Below are 20,587 nucleotides of genomic sequence, written 5' to 3'. Positions count from 1 at the left end.
CCATTGGACAGTGTGATGGAAGTATTGCTGGTGAAGTCCAGGCGGCTCATGTAAGCTGCTCATCTCGGTTTGTAGACTTCACACTATCCAGTAAGAAATCCTTAGTGGTCAGTGGAGAGCCACCTATTGGACAGTGTGTTGGAGGTGTCGCTGGATGATGTCCAGGTTCATCTGAATTTGTAGACATCACATTATCCAACATGAAATCCTGAGCAGTCACTGGAGGGTTGCCCATTGGACGGTGTGATAGCGGTGTCTGGTGTGATGTCTGGGCTCATCTAAGGTGTTCCTCTGGGTTTGTAGACTTCACACTATCCAATGAGCAATCCTCAGTGATCAGTGGAGGTTCAGCATTGAACGGTATGATGGAGGTGTTGTGGCATGACGTTGAAGCTCATGTAAGGTGTTCACTTGGGTTTATATGCTTCAGTATGATCCCCAACACAAGTCCCAGAGAACGGCAAGTACTGGTAGATATTCTGAAGGTCCCGCTCTTACGGAGTTTTATTTACAAAGAATTTATAATAGGTTTCCTTCCATAACAAGACACCACTGCATGCAGAACCTGACTTAAAAATGAGGACCAACCAAACAGCTAAAGGGACCATTGAAATATATACAGTATATGAGACCCGCTTCACCTGCCAAAGGACTTGTATTTCTGTCCAACCAGTTCCAAGATTTACACAGCGAGCCCGGTGACCTGATTTTATTCTGCCACAGTTAAGCAGCACAACTCGGTCATTGCCCCACCCCCAGTCTGTGATTGGACAGTGAAGGAGACACAGCGGACTAATATCTGCTCTCTCCACTTCCTTTTTTTTTTTCTTTTTTTTTTTAAATCCTTATTTTATGGTTTCATTGTAGCAGTTGATGGATACAAAAGATACAGAGTATCCAAAATGCCACACATAATACTTGTTAAACATAATTTTTAACATTGATTTCTACATTTATATTTTCAATTATTATATTTTTAATGTAACATTTTAATTATGAATTTTAATAGAAAATATCCAAATCACGTTTTTTGTTTTTTTGTTTTTTTTAAATCCTTATTTTATGGTTTTATAGTAGCAGTTGATGGATACAAAAGATACAGAGTATCCAAAATGCCACAAATAATACTTTTTGAATATAATTTTTAACATTGACTTCTACATTTATATTTTCAATTATTATATTTTTTATGTAACATTTTAAATATAGATTTTAATAGAAAATATCCAAATCACGTTTTTTTTTTGTTTGTTTTTTTTAAATCCTTATTTTAAGGTTTCATAGTAGCAGTTGATTGATACAAAAGATACAGAGTATCCAAAATGCCCCAAATAATACGTTTTGAATATCATTTTTAACATTGATTTCTACATTTATATTTTAAATTATTATATTTTTTATGTAACATTTTAAATATAGATTTTAATAGAAAATATCCAAATCACGTTTTTTTTTGTTTGTTTTTTTTTAATCCCTACTTTATGGTTTCATAGTAACAGTTGATGGATACAAAAGATACAGAGTATCCAAAATGCCACAAATAATACTTTTTGAACATAATTTTTAACATTTATATTTTCAATTATTATATTTTTAATGTAACATTTTAAATATAGATTTTAATAGAAAATATCCAAATCACGTTTTTTTGGGTTTTTTTTTTTGTTCGTTGATAATTCTTCTCCAGCAAAGAGTTGTTTTCTGGAGGACCTCCTGCGCAGTGAGGATCGGGTCGGTATAATGCGGAGTTGCAGTAGATGTTCTCGCGGGCCGGATCACTCATTAGCTGTGTGGACGTTTTTAGCCCATCCCCCCCTCAGAGCGCAGTATCAGTTACCTCCTCGCAGTATCTGGCTGCGTTGCTGCCCGTGAGTTCATGTTACATAGATACAGGATATCTCAATATTTCCACCGACCACACAGAGGGAACCGCAACCTTTTAAAGGGTCCATCCACTTGGAATTGATATTGCATTTCTAGGCGGAGCCCGGTGGGCTGAGTCACCTGCTTGCCTCTTGATGTGTCTTTCCTCCCAGATGTTCTGACTGTGTTCCCAGCCACATGGATGTCTCACTTCTCCTGCTGCAAAATGCATGTCTCTTTCTCAGCACATAAAATATATACACTGCTCAAAAACAAATGTAAGGAACTCTTTTTATTCAGAGCATAGCATCAAGTCAATGAAACTCCTGGGATATGGATCTGGTCAGGGAAGTCACAGAGGGGGTTGTTCATCAGTTTCAGCTGCTTTGGTGTTCATGAAATTACCAACAAGTGCACTAGATGAGCAACAATGAGACGACCCCCAAAACAAGAATGGTGTTACAGGTGGAGGCCACTGACATTTTTTTCCCTACTCATCTTTTCTGACTGTTTTTCACTAGTTTTGCATTTGGCTCGGGTCAGTGTCACTACTGGTAGCATGAGGCCATACCTGGACCCTACAGAGGTTGCACAGGCAGTCCAACTCCAAGAGCATGGAGGAGGTTCCAGGACAGGCCTGCCCCAAGAATTAAAGTATAAATAGTTGATAGAATTAAACAAATCTTTATTGGTACTTTAGCTAACATTGATTTTAAACAATAAGAAAGCGTGACATAAATCAAAGATCAATCCACACTAAGGGCACAATACAGGGAGGGGGCAGAAGGGCACAGTACAGGGAGGGGGCAGAAGGGCACAGTACAGGGAGGGGGCAGGAGGGCACAGTACAGGGAGGGGGCAGGAGGGCACAGTACAGGGAGGGGGCAGGAGGGCACAGTACAGGGAGGGGGCAGGAGGGCACAGTACAGGGAGGAGGCAGAAGGGCACAGTACAGGGAGGAGGCAGAGGGGCACAGTACAGGGAGGGGGCAGGAGGGCACAGTACAGGGAGGAGGCAGAAGGGCACAGTACAGGGGGCGGCAGAAGGGCAAAGTACAGGGGGGGGCAGAAGGGCACAGTACAGGGGGGGGGGCAGGAGGGCACAGTACAGGGGGGGCAGAAGGGCACAGTATAGGGGAGGCAGAAGGGCACAGTACAGGGGGGGGGCAGAAGGGCACAGTACGGGGGGGGCAGAAGGGCACAGTACAGGGGGGGGGCAGGAGGGCACAGTACAGGGGTCGGCAGGAGGGCACAGTACAGGGGGGGGGGCAGAAGGGCACAGTGCAGGGGGAGGAGGCAGAAGGGCACAGTACAGGGGGAGGCAGAAGGGCACAGTAGAGGGGAGGCAGAAGGGCACAGTACAGGGGAGGCAGAAGGGCACAGTACGGGGGGGCAGAAGGGCACAGTACAGGGGGGGCAGAAGGGCACAGTACAGGGGGGGCAGAAGGGCACAGTACAGGGGGGGCAGAAGGGCACAGTATAGGAGAGGCAGAAGGGCACAGTACAGGAGGAGGCAGAAGGGCACAGTACGGGGGGGCAGAAGGGCACAGTACAGGGGGGGCAGAAGGGCACAGTACAGGGAGGGGGCAGAGGGGCACAGTACAGGGGGAGGCAGAAGTGGTTTAGAATTAGTGTAGCGGTGTAGTAGAGGTGTAGAATTGGTGTAGCGGCAGAGGGACACAGTACAGGGGGAGGCAGAAGGGCACAGTACAGGGAGGAGGCAGAAGGGCACAGTACAGGGGGGGGCAGAAGGGCACAGTACAGGGGGGGGCAGAAGGGCACAGTACAGGGGGTAGCAGAAGTGGTTTAGAATTAGTGTAGCGGTGTAATAGCGGTGTAGAATTAGTGTAGCGGTGTAGTAGAGGTGTAGAATTGGTGTAGCAGTGTAGTAGCGGTGTAGAATTAGTGTGGCGGTGTAATAGTGGTGTAGAATTGGTGTAGCGGTGTAGTAGCGGTGTAGAATTGGTGTAGCGGTGTAGTAGTGATGTAGAATTAGTGTAGCGGTGTAGAATTAGTGTGGCGGTGTAATAGTGGTGTAGAATTGGTATAGCGGTGTAATAGTGGTGTAGAATTAGTGTAGCGGTGTAGTAGCGGTGTAGAATTGGTGTAGCGGTGTAGTAGTGGTGTAGAATTAGTGTAGCGGTGTAGTAGCGGTGTAGAATTAGTGTAGCGGTGTAGAATTAGTGTGGCGGTGTAATAGTGGTGTAGAATTAGTGTAGCGGTGTAGTAGTGGTGTAGAATTAGTGTGGCGGTGTAATAGTGGTGTAGAATTGGTGTAGCGGTGTAGTAGCGGCGTAGAATTAGTGTAGCGGTGTAATAGTGGTGTAGAATTAGTGTAGCGGTGTAGTAGCAGTGTAGAATTAGTGTAGCGGTGTAGAAGTGGTGTAGAATTAGTGTAGCAGTGTAATAGCAGTGTAGAATTAGTGTGGAGGTGTAGAATTAGTGGAGCGGTGTAGTAGCGGTGTGGAATTAGTGTAGCGGTGTAGTAGCGGTGTAGAATTTGTGTAGCAGTGTAGTAGCGGTGTAGAATTAGTGTAGCGGTGTAGTAGCGGTGTAGAATTAGTGTGGCGGTGTAGTAGCGGTGTAGAATTAGTGTAGCGGTGTAGTAGCAGTGTAGAATTAGTGGAGCGGTGTAGTAGCGGTGTAGAATTAGTGTAGCGGGGTAGTAGCGGTGTAGAATTAGTGTAGCGGGGTAGTAACGGTGTAGAATTAGTGGAGCGGTGTAGTAGCGGTGTAGAATTAGTGGAGCGGTGTAGTAGTGGTGTAGAATTAGTGTAGCGGTGTAGTAGCGGTGTAGAATTAGTGGAGCGGTGTAGTAGCGGTGTAGAATTAGTGTAGCGGTGTAGTAGCGGTATAGAATTAGTGTAGCGGTGTAGTAACGGTGTAGAATTAGTGGAGCGGTGTAGTATCGGTGTAGAATTAGTGGAGCGGTGTAGTAGCGGTGTAGAATTAGTGTAGCGGGGTAGTAGCGGTGTAGAATTAGTGGAGCGGTGTAGTAGCGGTGTAGAATTAGTGGAGCGGTGTAGTAGCGGTGTACAATTAGTGTAGCGGGGTAGTAGCGGTGTAGAATTAGTGTAGCGGGGTAGTAACGGTGTAGAATTAGTGGAGCGGTGTAGTAGCGGTGTAGAATTAGTGTAGCGGTGTAGTAGCGGTGTAGAATTAGTGTAGCGGTGTAGTAGCGGTGTAGAATTAGTGTAGCGGTGTAGTAGCGGTGTAGAATTAGTGTAGCGGTGTAGTAGCGGTGTAGAATTAGTGGAGCGGTGTAGTAGCGGTGTAGAATTAGTGTAGCGGGGTAGTAGCGGTGTAGAATTAGTGTAGCGGGGTAGTAACGGTGTAGAATTAGTGGAGCGGTGTAGTAGCGGTGTAGAATTAGTGGAGCGGTGTAGTAGCGGTGTAGAATTAGTGGAGCGGTGTAGTAGCGGTGTAGAATTAGTGGAGCGGTGTAGTAGCGGTGTAGAATTAGTGGAGCGGTGTAGTAGCGGTGTAGAATTAGTGTAGCGGTGTAGTAGCGGTGTAGAATTAGTGGAGCAGTGTAGTAGCGGTGTAGAATTAGTGGAGCGGTGTAGTAGCGGTGTAGAATTAGTGTAGCGGTGTAGTAGCGGTGTAGAATTAGTGTAGCGGTGTAGTAGCGGTGTAGAATTAGTGTAGCGGTGTAGTAGCGGTGTAGAATTAGTGGAGCGGGGTAGTAGTGGTGTAGAATTAGTGTAGCGGTGTAGTAGCGGTGTAGAATTAGTGTAGCGGTGTAGTAACGGTGTAGAATTAGTGTAGCGGTGTAGTAGCGGTGTAGAATTAGTGTAGCGGTGTAGTAACGGTGTAGAATTAGTGGAGCGGTGTAGTAGCGGTGTAGAATTAGTGTAGCGGTGTAGTAACGGTGTAGAATTAGTGGAGCGGTGTAGTAGCGGTGTAGAATTAGTGTAGCGGTGTAGTAGCGGTGTAGAATTAGTGGAGCGGTGTAGTAGCGGTGTAGAATTAGTGTAGCGGTGTAGTAGCGGTGTAGAATTAGTGGAGCGGTGTAGTAGCGGTGTAGAATTAGTGGAGCGGTGTAGTAGCAGTGTAGAATTAGAGTAGCGGTGTAGTAGCGGTGTAGAATTAGTGGAGCGGTGTAGTAGCGGTGTAGAATTAGTGGAGCGGTGTAGTAGCGGTGTAGAATTAGTGTAGCGGTGTAGTAGCGGTGTAGAATTAGTGTAGCGGTGTAGTAGCGGTATAGAATTAGTGTAGCGGTGTAGTAGCGGTGTAGAATTAGTGTAGCGGTGTAGTAGCGGTGTAGAATTAGTGTAGCAGGGTAGTAGCGGTGTAGAATTAGTGTAGCGGTGTAGTAGCGGTGTAGAATTAGTGTAGCTGTGTAGTAGCGGTGTAGAATTAGTGGAGCGGTGTAGTAGCGGTGTAGAATTAGTGTAGCGGTGTAGTAGCGGTGTAGAATTAGTGGAGCGGTGTAGTAGCGGTGTAGAATTAGTGTAGCAGGGTAGTAGCGGTGTAGAATTAGTGTAGCGGTGTAGTAGCGGTGTAGAATTAGTGTAGCTGTGTAGTAGCGGTGTAGAATTAGTGGAGCGGTGTAGTAGCGGTGTAGAATTAGTGGAGCGGTGTAGTAGCGGTGTAGAATTAGTGTAGCTGTGTAGTAGCGGTGTAGAATTAGTGGAGCAGTGTAGTAGCGGTGTAGAATTAGTGTAGCGGTGTAGTAGCGGTGTAGAATTAGTGTAGCGGTGTAGTAGCGGTGTAGAATTAGTGGAGCGGTGTAGTAGCAGTGTAGAATTAGTGTAGCGGGGTAGTAGCGGTGTAGAATTAGTGGAGCGGGGTAGTAGCGGTGTAGAATTAGTGTAGCGGTGTAGTAGCGGTGTAGAATTAGTGGAGCGGTGTAGTAGTGATATAGTAACAGTGTCTACTTCAGTGATTTCCAGCTTCCGGGGCACCAGGCAAGTATGGTATATACTACGTTTCATTGGTCCAAGCTGGACATAAAACATCCAGTCCATTCCTGGAGTCCATCTGTCATGTAGGCCCCGTTGGGCTCGGTCTCCATTGGTTTGGCGCTTTTTCTCGACCTTTTACGTATAAATAATAAGACCTCGGCAGGGGCCCCAACCCATCCCCATTCCATCACAGGCCACAAATCGAAGTGCCAATAAATCTTCAGGTATAAGAAGCTGCTTTGGAAATGAAGACGTTGAGTTTTCTCTGAGAGATTTCATTGACTGGACCGCTGTGTCTTCTCCGGCAGGAAATCCTCTACCCGCTGATCTGGTCGCAGATATGGCTGCTGTTGGTGCTGATCATGCCGAATAAATATTACGAAGCCTCTCCGAACGATGTGCTCAGCGATCTGGAGATCAGTCCGCTCCCGACGATCGGCTACACGCCAGTGACCAACGCCACCGAGAACATCATGGCCGTGGCGTGGACGCAGTGTCTCGGATCAGGTAAAGGGTGTCACTCATATATTTACAATGTATCTAAACCCAGGAACACAAAGGCTTATCCTTCCTTTGATGTGGTGGCTGCGTTAGTTTTCTTTTTTCATGCCTTTTTGTTTTTTTCTTGGTGATCCTACCAGTAACACACTTCCTGTCCTACGGTGACAACACTCATTCACAGTACTGTATTGATAGAGATCTCCATGCTGCTTGATACAAAACTGTGAGGGGTTATAATGGTGGATGTCCCTGCTGGGAGTGGGAGGGGTTATAATGGCGGATGTCCCTGCTGGGAGTGGGAGGGGTTATAATGGCGGATGTCCCTGCTGGGAGTGGGAGGGGTTATAATGGCGGATGTTTCTGCTGCGAGTGGGGGGGGGTTATAATTGCGGATGTCCCTGCTGGGTGTGGGAGGGGTTATAATGGCGGATGTCCCTGCTGGGAGTGGGAGGGGTTATACTGGTGGATGTCCCTGCTGGGAGTGGGAGGGGTTATATTGGCGGATGTCCCTGCTGGGAGTGGGAGGGGTTATAATGGCGGATGTCCCTGCTGGGAGTGGGAGGGGTTATAATGGCGGATGTCCCTGCCGGGAGTGGGAGGGGTTATAATGGTGGATGTCCGTGCCGGAAGTGGGAGGGGTTATAATGGCGGATGTTCCTTCCGGGAGTGGGAGGGGTTATAATGGCGGATGTCCCTGCTGCGAGTGGGAGGGGTTATAATGGCAGATGTCCCTGCTGGGAGTGGGAGGGGTTATAATGGCGGATGCCCCTGCTGGGCGTGGGAGGGGTTATAATGGCGGATGTCCCTGCTGGGAGTGGGAGGGGTTATAATGGCGGATGACCCTGCCGGGAGTGGCAGGGGTTATAATGGCGGATGTCCCTGCTGGGCGTGGCAGGGGTTATAATGGCGGATGTCCTTGCCAGGAGTGGAAGGGGTTATAATGGCGGATGTCCCTGCCGGGAGTGGGAGGCGTTATAATGGCGGATGTCCCTGCCGGGAGTGGCAGGGGTTATAATGGCGGATGCCCCTGCTGGGAATGGGAGGGGTTATAATGGCGGATGTCCCTGCTGGGAATGGGAGGGGTTATAATGGCGGATGTCCCTGCTGGGAGTGGGAGGGGTTATAATGGCGGATGTCCGTGCTGGGAGTGGGAGGGGTTATAATGACGGATGTCACTGCTGGGAGTGAGAGGGGTTATAATGACGGATGTCCCTGCCGGGAGTGGGAGGGGTTATAATGGCGGATATCCCTGCTGGGAGTGGGAGGGGTTATAAAGGCGGATGTCACTGCTGGGAGTGAGAGGGGTTATAATGGCAGATGTCCCTGCTGGGAGGGGTTATAATGGCAGATGTTCCAGCTGGGAGTGGGAGGGGTTATAATGGCAGATGTCCCTGCTGGGAGGGGTTATAATGGCAGATGTTCCAGCTGGGAGTGGGAGGGGTTATAATGGCAGATGTCCCTGCTGGGAGTGGGAGGGGTTATATAGGGGGGCAGTACCAGGACAGGTTACTGCCCCCAGGGCAAGGATGCAGATAGATGTGCGGTTTGTTTAGTTCCAAATCGAAATTCGGACAAAATTTTCGGTATTCATACGTATCCAAATTTCCAAATTACAATAGTAAGGGATTTTGAATCAAATTCAAATTGAATTAAAAAACTAAATTGAATTAAAAAACGAATTTGAAATATAAACATGTTGCTGACTATTGCTGATTTCCTTCAAAGACTGTGTGTATTAGAATATAGCCGTCTGCCGAAATTCGAATTTCAAATAGAATAGAATAAAACAAAACTGAATATAAAAGAATAGAATAGAAAATAAAGGAATAGAACTTTAGGTGGCCCTCACTCTTCGGGAGGTTGAGCACTCCGGGGTTAGAACTTCTGACATTGTGTCTTTTGCTTTCTGTTCCTTCCTGTCCCTGTGACAGGGGCTCCTCCCGTTTCTTGTATGGGGGGAGGGTGGGGTCACATAGACAGGAAGTGAGGGAAAATCTCTCCAACAGGGTCACAGACAGAAATTAAAAATCAACAGAAATTGTGTAAAATACTAACAAATAATCTGGTTGGCGTTGAGCTCGGAAGGATGTATTCAGTTGAATGTTTCCTTTGATGGCAGCGAGTAATCTTCTTGCGGTTTTTTTAGACTTCCCATTCTCTCAGGTTCTTGTTGCACCTTTTATAAATAGACAAATGTGATAAGTCGTTTGCATTAGAATGAGGTCTTCATCCTTTCCATATAAATGAAGCGAGGACACTGTTTTAGTGGAGACCAGATTCACCAATCTAATTCCATTTTGTGCCTCAAAGGATCACCAGATGCTGGACGCAATGATGGCTAACGACCCTTTCTGGCCGCTGTTTTGCAGATGTGGAAATCGTGCCCTATCACAATGAGGAGAGATTAAAGGCCGCCAGCTCTTCCTTCCTGCACTTCGTTGGCGTCAAATTCGAAGACTCCATGTCCTACAAGCTCATGTTCTTCCCCTTCTTCATCCCAAAGTCAACTTTGTACATACAAGGTATGGTTCAGGATTCTGGAGTTCCCACACTTCCCCTACTGATGTCATGGAGCTACAGGTTAATTGTGACGTCATAGCGGGTGGGGATTAGAGAGAAGGGTGGGGCTTCCCACCTTTAGTGTGGTAAGGTAAGGAGAAGTAACCTCAGGTATCTATTCTAGGATCACATCATAGCAGCCAACAGTCTACAACAGGGGTCTTCAAACAATGGCCCTCCAGGTGTTGAGGAACTGCAAGTCCCATGAGGCCTTGCAAGACGCTGCCAGCCACAGGCAACACTCCCAGAGGCAGAGGCATGATGGAACTTGTACGTCAACAGATGGAGGGCCATAGTTTGGAGACCCCTGAGCTCCGTTTTCCTGACAGTTTCAACCACATTTATATATATGGATTTAGAGCGCATGGGGGTAAGAAAAAAACCTGCACTGTGTATATACTGTAGAGGCGTTTAACAGATGTTTGTTTTCTTTGTCAGAACATTGCTTCTCCTCCCGATGTGATGCGGCTCAGTACCATTATTCTGGATTCACACACCTGCAAGCCTGCATTGATTCTGCCATTATAAAGGTAAAAGCCTTCCTCCCCCTCTCTCCATCTCTTCTCTCCTTCTTTTGCTCTCTTCTTCTCTCCTCTCTTTCCTCTCTCTCTCCTTCTTTCCCTTTCTCCTGCTCTCCCTCTCTTCCTCTTCCCCTCCCTTCTTCTTTCTCTCTTTCGCTCCCCCCCCCCTCTTCTCTCTCCTGTTTTTCCTTTCTCTTTCTCTTCCACTTTCCCTCCCTCTCTCTCCCTCTCTTCTTCTTCTCCCCCCACCCCCCCTCTCTCTCTCTCTCCCTCCCCCCTCCTCTCTCTCTCCCTCTTCTCTCTTCTCCCTCTCTTCTTCTATCTATCTCTCTATCTCTTCTTCTCTCTATCTCTTCTTCTCTCTTTTCTTCTCCCCCCCCTCTCTCTCTCCCTCTTCTTCTCTCTTCTTCTATCTATCTCTCTATCTCTTCTTCTCTCTATCTCTTCTTCTCTCTTTTCTTCTCCCTCCCCCCCTCTCTCTCCCTCTCTTCTCTTTCTCCCTCTCTTCTTCTCTCTCCCGCCTCTCTTATTCTTCACCCCCCCCCCTCTCTCTCTCTCCCTCTCTCTCCCCCTCCCTCTTTCTCCCTCTTATCTTCTCTCTTCTTCCTCTCTCTTTCTCTTCCACTCCCTCTCTTCTTCTCTTTGTTTCCTTCTGCCTCTCTTCTTCTCTTTTTCTCTTCCACTTTCCCTCATTCCTTCTTTCTTTCTCTTTTTCTCCTTATCTCTCTCTTCTCTCCCCCTCTTCTTCTCTCTCTCCTTCTGCCTCTCTTCTTCTCTCTCCCTCTCTTTCTCTTCCACTTTCTCTCCCTCTTTCTCTTTCCCTCCTCTCTCTCCCTCTCTCCCTCTCTTCTTCTCTCTCTTCTTCTCTCTCCCTCCCTCTCTTCTTCTCTCTCTTCTTCTCTCTCCCTCCCTCTCTTCTTCTCTCTCTCCCTCACTTCTCTCCCTCTCTTCTCTCTCTACCCCTCTCTTTTCTCTCTCTCTACTTCTCTCTCCCTCCCTCTCTTCTTCTCCCCCCCCCCCCCTCTCTCTTCTTCTCTCTCCCCCTCTCTTCTCTCTCTCTCCCTCTCCTCTCTCTCTCTCTCCCTTTCTTCTCTCTCCCTCCCTCTCTTCTCTCTCTCCTTCTCTTCTCTCTCTCTCTCTCCCTCTCTTCTCTCTCTCCTTCTCTTCTTCTCTCTCTCCCTCTCTTCTTCACTCTCTCCCTCTCTTCTTCTCTCCCTCCCTCTCTTCTTCACTCTCTCCCTCTCTTCTTCTCTCTCTCCCTCTCTTCTTCTCTCTCTCCCTCTCTTCTTCTCTCCCTCCCTCTCTTCTTCTCTCCCTCCCTCTCTTCTTCTCTCCCTCCCTCTCTTCTTCTCTCCCTCCCTCTCTTCTTCTCTCTCTCCCTCTCTTCTCTCTCTCCCTCTCTTCTTCTCTCCCTCTCTTCTTCTCTCCCTCCCTCTCTTCTTCTCTCTCTCCCTCTCTTCTTCCCCCTCCCCCCCCTCTCCCCCCCCTCTCTTCTTCTCTCTCTCTCCCTCCCTTCTCTCTCTACCTCTCTTTGTCTCTCCCTCCTTCTCTCTTTCTCTTTTTTCTCCTTCTCTCTCTCATCTTCTTGCCCTCTATCCCTCTGGCTATGTCTTCTTCTCTCCCTCTGGCTATCTCTTCTTCTTGCTCCCTTTCTTCTCTCTCTCTTCCTCTTTCCCTCTCTCCTTTTTTCATTCTCTCATTCTCCTCCTCTCCCTCTGGCCCTCTCTCCTTCTCTCACGATCTATTTCTACATTTTCTCTAAACATAAAGCAATAACAAAAAGAACACAGGTACAGAGACTGGTAATAAGGCTCTGTACGGTATTTGTGCTTACCTTTATGAACACCCTGCCATCAGATTCCCCTTAGATTTGCTAAACATGCCTCTCCATTCCCAGCATGGGGAAGTATTGTCTTTTAATTCCCACCGTGATGTCAGCTCATTAATTCCGTCATCCCAATTACTTGCCATACATTGGCCAACATCCTGGTATTTCCAGTCACCTTTGAAATGCCCAACCAACCAGATCAAGGCGACCTTCGATTCCCAGGTTTTAATACGGATATAAAACAAAAACAACTGCTGCTGGAAGGTTACATTGTTGCATTCTTCCAGTGAGAAGCTGGTAAGCAAAGGCTGAAATTGCCACATAAAATCTGAGGGGTGTTTTTTTTTTAAATTGCAAAGATGTTTGTTCTGTAAACCTTCACGTACATAAATTCTATATTATTAGGCTATTTTCCTTCCAGAATAAATGTTTTTTTTTTATTTTAATGGAGTGAATCAGGAAAATACCCCATCATGGAGCTGAAAGTCACAGTAAATATTTGTTTCCTATTATCAGCAGCGCCATCTAGTGGCCATATTGTGGTGCGTTTCTGATTCACTCTATTCTCACTTTAGAACATCCGACCTGGAGAGAGAATAGCTTAATAACATTCATTTTTACCAGCATTCATGCAGAAAGAATGTACTTGCAGTTTCACAGGGTGAATAGGTCTGCAAATTATTTTTATAACTATTTTATTTATTTTATTTCAGGTACTTATATCACGCCATCAGTTTACGCAGCACTTTACATATATATTGTACATTCCCATCAGTCCCTAACCCTCAAGGGGTGTACAATCTAAGGTCCCTAAATCACATTTGTACATACACATACTAGGGCCAATTAACCTACCAGCATGTCTTTGGAGTGTGGGAGGAAATGAGAGGAAACCCATGCAGGCACAGGGAGAACATGCAAACTCCAGGCAGGTGGTGCTGTGGTTGGGATCCAAACCAACAACCTTAGTACTGCCAGGCGGGAGTGCTAACCAATTAGCCACTGTGCTGCCCTACACCCCGTAGTGTGTGGCCAGCATACTGTATAGTATAATCTGATCTCGCCAACATTGGCCATAGAGCTGTTCTGCTCAGTTCTGGATTTCAAGAGCTTTTGCAATGGAAGTGCATGTTTTTGCCATTTCCAGGTAGAAGCACAGCTCCCTCAATTGGTAACCTTTTGTGAGAGAGTGACACTGGTTATCCCACCAGAGAGTCCATTCAGGAAGCTACAGAGTGTCTGCCTATATAGCTGTAGAAGGACAATAGATTGTAAGCTCCTTTGGTGCAGAGGCTGGAGTGTTCAGCTCTCTGGGAAGCGATTCATACTTTGTCATTCCTTCGTATTTCATACAGAAAATGACTCACGTTATATTTATGATTGATTTCAGCTGAAGACCAATCACTCGGCCTGGAGGGAACTGACGAGGACAAAGGTGATGATAATGGAGAAGCTGCCGATGGTTGAAGTGGACAGCTACTACCATGCCCTCATGTCCATATGCCTTGCCATGGCCTTCTTGCCATTTGGCTGCTCGCCGGCCGCCTATATTGTCGCTGAAAAAGAAAAAAAGCTGAAAGAGTTTATGAAGATACTGGGGCTCCATGACACGGCGTTCTGGTACGAGGATTTATATCTCCCTGTCTGTCCTGTGCATGTTCAGGATGTACCGGTAGGGTGGATCCATAAGGGGCAATTAGACTGTGCACTTTGAAAGTTCAGTAGCACTCTGCAAGGGACATTGCTTCAGAGCAGGATTTCTCAACCAGGGTCCCTTCAGAGGTTGCTAGGGGTTCCTTGAACCAATGTAAGGGATATTCTCCTTGCTGACCACCAATGTAAGGGACATTCTTCCCACTGACCCCCAATGTAAGGGACATTCTTCTCACTGACCCCCAATTTAAGGGACATTCTTCCCACTGATCACCAATGTAAGGGGCATTCTTCCCACTGACCCCCAATGTAAGGGACATTCTTCCCACTGACCTCCAATGTAAGGGACATTCTTCCCACTGATCACCAATGTAAGGGACATTCTTCCCACTGACCCCCAATGTAAGGGACATTCTTCCCACTGATCACCAATGTAAGGGACATTCTTCCCACTGACCCCCAATGTAAGGGACATTCTTCCCACTGACCCCCAATGTAAGGGACATTCTTCCCACTGACCCCCAATGTAAGGGGCATTCTTCCCACTGATCACCAATGTAAGGGACATTCTTCCCACTGACCACCAATGTAAGGGACATTCTTCCCACTGACCCCCAATGTAAGGGATATTCTTCCCACTGACCCCCAATGTAAGGAACATTCTTCCCACTGACCCCCAATGTAAGGGACATTCTTCCCACTGACCCCCCATGTAAGGGGCATTCTTCCCACTGACCCCCAATGTAAGGGGCATTCTTCCCACTGACCCCCAATGTAAGGGACATTCTTCCCACTGATCACCAATGTAAGGAACATTCTTCTCACTGACCACCAATGTAAGGGACCTTCTTCCCACTGACCACCAATGTAAGGGACATTCTTCCCACTGATCACCAATGTAAGGGACATTCTTCCCACTGACCCCCCAATGTAAGGGACATTCTTCCCACTGACCACCAATGTAAGGGACATTCTTCCCACTGATCACCAATGTAAGGGACCTTCTTCCCACTGACCACCAATGTAAGGGACATTCTTCCCACTGATCACCAATGTAAGGGGCATTCTTCCCACTGATCACCAATATAAGGGACCTTCTTCCCACTGACCACCAATGTAAGGGACATTCTTCCCACTGACCACCAATGTAAGGGACCTTCTTCCCACTGACCACCAATGTAAGGGGCATTCTTCCCACTGATCACCAATGTAAGGGACATTCTTCCTACTGATCACCAATGTAAGGGACATTCTTCCCACTGATCACCAATGTAAGGGGCATTCTTCCCACTGATCACCAATGTAAGGGACATTCTTCACACTGACCACCAATGTAAGGGATGTTCTTCCCACTGACCACCAATGTAAGGGACATTCTTCACACTGACCACCAATGTAAGGGATGTTCTTCCCACTGACCACCAATGTAAGGGACATTCTTCCCACTGACCATCACAGTAATATATCATGAGTTGTAGACATAGTAACTTTTAACAGGTGTTCCCTGAGACCAGAAGGTTATTTCAAGGTTTCCTCCATGTTGAAATGGTTGAGAAAGGCTTCTCCAAAGCTTAGTAAATGAGGGAAATCTCTGCTGACTTCTATCATCCATTCATGTGCAAGCAAAATCATTTTTTTAATTTCCCTTGCATGTGATTGGGTGTTCGTTGCAAACTAACGCTACATCTCATTTACCAAGCTCATGTCTGGATCTGAGGCTGTACTGCCCTAATCTGACACCTCCCCAGTCTGACACTATACTCATCTCAGTTTGGCGTTGTGTGGGGAGAAGGAGCTTGCTGCCTGCCAGCAGTGAGCCCTGTACCTTGTCCTGCCAGTAGTGACTCCTGTCCTCTGTCCTGCCAGCAGTGAGCCCTGTCCTCTGTCCTGCCAGCAGTGACCCCTGTCCTTTTCCCTGCCAGCAGTGACCCCTGTCCTCTGCCCTGCCAGCAGTGACCCCTGTCCTCTGTCCTGCCATCAGTGTCCCCTGTCCTCTGTCCTGCCAGCAGTGACCCCTGTCCTTTTCCCTGCCAGCAGTGACCCCTGTCCTCTGTCCTGCCAGCAGTGTCCCCTGTCCTCTGTCCTGCCAGCAGTGACCCCTGTCCTCTGTCCTACCAGTAGTGACCCCTGTCCTCTGTCCTACCAATAGTGGCCCCTGTCCTCTGCTCTGCCAGCAGTGACCCCTGTCCTCTGTCCTGCCAGCAGTGAGCCCTGTCCTCTGTCCTGCCAGCAGTGAGCCCTGTCCTCTGTCCTGCCAGTAGTGAGTCCTGTCCTCTGTCCTGCCAGTAGTGAGTCCTGTCCTCCACCCTGCTGACCCCTGTCTTCAGCTCTGCTGACCTCTATGCACTGCCCTACAAACTATTGGTCTCTGTACACTGCCTAAAAACTGTTGACCCTATCCTGTGCCCTGCTGACCCCCTGTACACTGCCCTGCTGACCCCCTAGACAACTCCCTGCTGACCCCATGTACACTGCCCCGCTGACCCCCTGTACACTGCCCTGCTGACCCCCTGTACAACTCCCTGCTGACCCCCTGTACACTGCCCTGCTGACCCCCTGTACAACTCCCTGCTGACCCCCTGTACAACTCCCTGCTGACCCCCTGTACAACTCCCTGCTGACCACCTTTACACTGCCCTGCTGACCCCCTGTACACTGCCCTGCTGACCCCCTGTACAACTCCCTGCTGACCCCCTGTACACCGCCCTGCTGACCCCCTTTACACTGCCCTGCTGACCCCCTGTACACTGCCCTGCTGACCCCCTGTACACTGCCCTGCTGACCCCCTGTACACTGCCCTGCTGACCCCCTGTACACTGCCCTGCTGACCTTGCATCCTCTGCCCCCTGACATTTTTTACTGCACCCCCACACCTCACAGGCTGGGCCTGGCTCTGGCTCTGAACCAACTGCCCTTGCAAAGTGCACAGTCTGTTTGCCTGTAGTAATTTGTATCACCTCTGTGTCCATCCTTCTCACATATACAGTGTATCAGATGTAATGCTGTGTCTTGTACCGGGTTAGCCATCCATTTATGTAGACAGTTTAGGTGATACTTTTACTGGCAAGCTCTCGGGATCTGCTAAGCCCCCTTCACATGGGAACTGTAGATGTACTTGTGGTGTTCTAATGAGTAAAGTTGCAGTGTCTGCATCCCTTTAAAGTGGTAAAAAGGAACAACATTTTTTACCTTAATGCATGCCCTGTATTAAGGGGAAAAAAATGTCCCATTTGTTGTACCGCCCCCTCACCTCCTTTATACATACCTGAGCCCTCTCTCAATCCAGTGGTTCTGGTCTCTCTCCTCTTACAGGATAGAGAGCCAGCAGCGGTAGCCATTGGCTAATGCTGCTGTCAATCAAATCCTGTGAGGAGGGACTGGTAGGGGCTGAGCCATGCTGTGTGTGTCAATGGATGCACACAGCTTGACTTGGGAGCAAGCACACAGATTGCACCACCATAGGAAACGGCTTGCTAGGGTGGCCCATGGAGAATAGAAGGAGCCTAGAGTGCCAGCCGGGGACCCCAGAAGAGGAGGTTCAGAGATGCTGTTTTTTTATATTTAATATATACTGTATTTAGTATATAATACAGGTTCTTTCTGTCCTGCGTCCCTTCCAGGCTCCCGTGGGTTCTGCTGTACACCGTTTTCATTCTGCTGGTCTCTTTACTGATGGCGTGTATCACCACCAGCCTGACTCCATTCAGTCACAGCAACTGGTTCTTGGTCTTTCTGCTCTATGCCCTCTATGGAATATCTCTGGTGAGTACAGCACTAAAGTGGAACCGAGACATTGTATTTAAACAAAATATGTTCTTCAACACTTAATTATAGGTCCATCTGGACTTACAGTTTTCTGCCAAGTCCCACAAATCCCTGTTGATCCTGCCAGTCCCTGTTGATCCTGCCAGTGAATACAGCTTCCTGTGGTGAGGTGACAACAATGCTGCACCGCTCCTGAATTCAGTGCAGAGTTGTCACTCTTATGTAAGCTGTGCCTGCTTGCACTGCAGTCGGAGGAGAAGATGTTGCGGGGGGGGAGATATCAGCATTGTCACCAGAGGCGTATTTACCACAAGGCATTTGCCTAGGGTGGCATTTTTCAGGGGGGCAGCACAGCCCCTCTAGAAAATGGGATGGAAGAGGGGACACATGCTGCTTGGGGACCTGGTGGGAACTGAGAGAGGCTGCGGGCTGCTTGACTCTCGTTCCCGAGGATGTCCAGAGCTGTGAAGGTGAGTGTCTTTATCTCTCTCTCACTGGGAGGGGAGTAGCCGGTGTATGGGGGCGATGGTAGTGGAAGGCTCTCTCGGGTGGGTTGGGGTCCAGGGTTGTTGTTGGTCAATTTCAGGCTCTCTCAAGTGCATGGGGGTCCAGGGGTATTGTTGGTCAATTTCAGGCTCTCTCGGGTGCGTGGGGATCCAGGGGGATTGTTGGTCAATTTCAGGCTCTCTCAGGTGGGTGGGGGTCCAGGGGTATCGTTGGTCAATTTCAGGCTCTCTCAGGCGGGTGGGGGTCCAGGGGTATTGGTCAAGTTCAGGCTCTCTCGGTTGGGAGGGGGTCCAGGGGTATTGTTGGTCAATTTTAGGCTCTATCGGGTGGGTGGGGGTCCAGGGGTATTGTTGGTCAATTTCAGGCTCTCTCGAATGGGTGGGGGTCCAGGGGTATTGTTGGTCAATTTTAGGCTCTCTCGGATGGGTGGAGGTCCAGGGGTATTGTTGGTCAATTTCAGGCTCTCTCGGGTGGGTGTCCAGGGGTGTTGTTGGTCAATTTCAGGCTCTCTTGGGTGGGTGGGGGTCCAGGGGTATTGTTGGTCAATTTCAGGCTCTCTCGGATGGGTGGAGGTCCAGGGGTGTTGTTGGTCAATTTCAGGCTCTCTCGGGTGGGTGTCCAGGGGTATTGTTGGTCAATTTCAGGCTCTCTCGGGTGGGTGGGGGTCCAGGGGTGTTGTTGGTCAATTTCAGGCTCTCTTGGGTGGGTGTCCAGGGGTATTGTTGGTCAATTTCAGGCTCTCTCGGATGGGTGGAGGTCCAGGGGTGTTGTTGGTCAATTTCAGGCTCTCTCGGGTGGGTGTCCAGGGGTGTTGTTGGTCAATTTCAGGCTCTCTTGGGTGGGTGGGGGTCCAGGGGTATTGTTGGTCAATTTCAGGCTCTCTCGGGTGGGTGAAGGTCCAGGGGTATTGTTGGTCAATTTCAGGCTCTCTCGGGTGGGTGGGGGTCCAGGGGTATTGTTGGTCAATTTCAGGCTCTCTTGGGTGGGTGGAGGTCCAGGGGTATTGTTGGTCAATTTCAGGCTTTTTCGGGTGGGTGGGGGTCCAGGGGTATTATTGGTCAATTTCAGGCTCTCTCTGGAAGGGGGGGGGGGGGGGGGGAATTTTGTGTTGCCTAGGGCAGAACAAAACCTAAATACACCACTGATTGTCACTGCCCATTCTTTTCAATCAGCTTCTGGCCACACCCAGCCCGGCCCACTGCTTTCTTGATTGACAGCATTGAAACCCTCCTACTGTGTGCTGCAGTCCCTGGAAGGTGCGGAGAGGTGTCTTAGTTTTGGATACAGCGAGAACTAGAGTTGTAGCCCCTCTCGGGTCTGTACTGCTGTCTGGGGCCCCGTCACTTTCTGTGGCAACATTTTACTGGACGGGAAGTGAGGGAAAATCTCCAACAGCAAGAAATAATTTATTTCTGTCTGTGTCCCTTACATCGGCAGGACAGGACGTGACGGGGAATCGCATTGACAATCCCTCTCCATCCAAAAATGGAAAAAAAAACAATGAATTGATTGGTCAGCTCTTCTTCTGTGCTGGGTTAGTGTAGATCCGATGCAGCATTATTCTTTCCCGACAGATATAGGAAGATTTAATGTATTTCCTAATGCTGAGCGGATTGTTTTGCTGCATATTATGATGAAGTGAAATGTTTCTGCCGATCAATTGATGCATAGGAATCCACGGAGTCCAATAAAACGGAATGTCTGCGTTTAGTCCATCGCGCTGCCTTGATGTAAGCAAAAATCGTCTTGTGGTCCGTCTCCTCATAACGATTCTAATCTTAAAGTATTCCTCTTAAAGCTGAAGTCTAATCTGCTTATATTTTTCTTCATTCCCCCCCCCCCACATCAACATTGGTGATGATATTTTTAAATAAAACTGTTCTGTTTTCATTCAATTTCTTATTGTAGACTCAGTGATGTCATCACCAAGTCTCTGTGCTTCTCTATGCAGTGCAGGCAGATCTTGGCTGGTGGGAGGGGCCAGCAGGGTGCTGTACGTAGCTTCCTGAAAACATCAGGGCACTTTACACTATGGGCATGCAGATGTATCTGGCACTTTACACTATGGGCATGCAGATGTATCTGGCACTTTACACTATGGTCATGCAGATGTATCTGACACATTTACACTATGGTCATGCAGATGTATCTGGCACATTTACACTATGGGCATGCAGATGTATCTGGCACATTTACACTATGGGCATGCAGATGTATCTGGCACATTTACACTATGGTCATGCAGATGTATCTGGCACATTTACACTACAGTCATGCAGATGTATCTGGCACATTTACACTATGGTCATGCAGATGTATCTGGCACATTTACACTATGGTCATGCAGATGTATCTGGCACTTTACACTACAGTCATGCAGATGTATCTGGCACATTTACACTACGGTCATGCAGATGTATCTGGCACATTTACACTATGGTCATGCAGATGTATCTGGCACATTTACACTATGGTCATGCAGAT

At 48.2% G+C, this 20,587-nt stretch overlaps 1 protein-coding gene across 3 annotated transcripts in view; it reads left to right on the top strand.

Moving 5' to 3' along the window:
- ABCA5 (ATP binding cassette subfamily A member 5) overlaps positions 1-20,587 on the top strand; it is a 136,551-nt gene that overhangs the window by 25,167 nt on the left and 90,797 nt on the right. For all 3 annotated transcript variants that reach the window (XR_016306666.1, XR_016306665.1, XM_089655587.1), the window contains exons 3-7: positions 7,078-7,276; positions 9,640-9,792; positions 10,268-10,359; positions 13,569-13,798; positions 17,452-17,593. Coding sequence is in view for 1 of the 3 variants with exons in the window: in XM_089655587.1 (XP_089511713.1) it covers positions 7,078-7,276; positions 9,640-9,792; positions 10,268-10,359; positions 13,569-13,798; positions 17,452-17,593 (816 nt within the window). In the remaining 2 variants the exon portion in view is untranslated. The remainder of the gene's footprint in view (positions 1-7,077; positions 7,277-9,639; positions 9,793-10,267; positions 10,360-13,568; positions 13,799-17,451; positions 17,594-20,587) is intronic.

The sequence above is a fragment of the Staurois parvus genome, unplaced genomic scaffold, assembly GCF_062004578.1.
Source record: "Staurois parvus isolate SC_StPar_1 unplaced genomic scaffold, SC_StPar_1.0 ptg000851l, whole genome shotgun sequence".
NCBI lineage: Eukaryota > Metazoa > Chordata > Amphibia > Anura > Ranidae > Staurois > Staurois parvus.
This window is presented reverse-complemented; position numbering and strand designations above follow the sequence as displayed.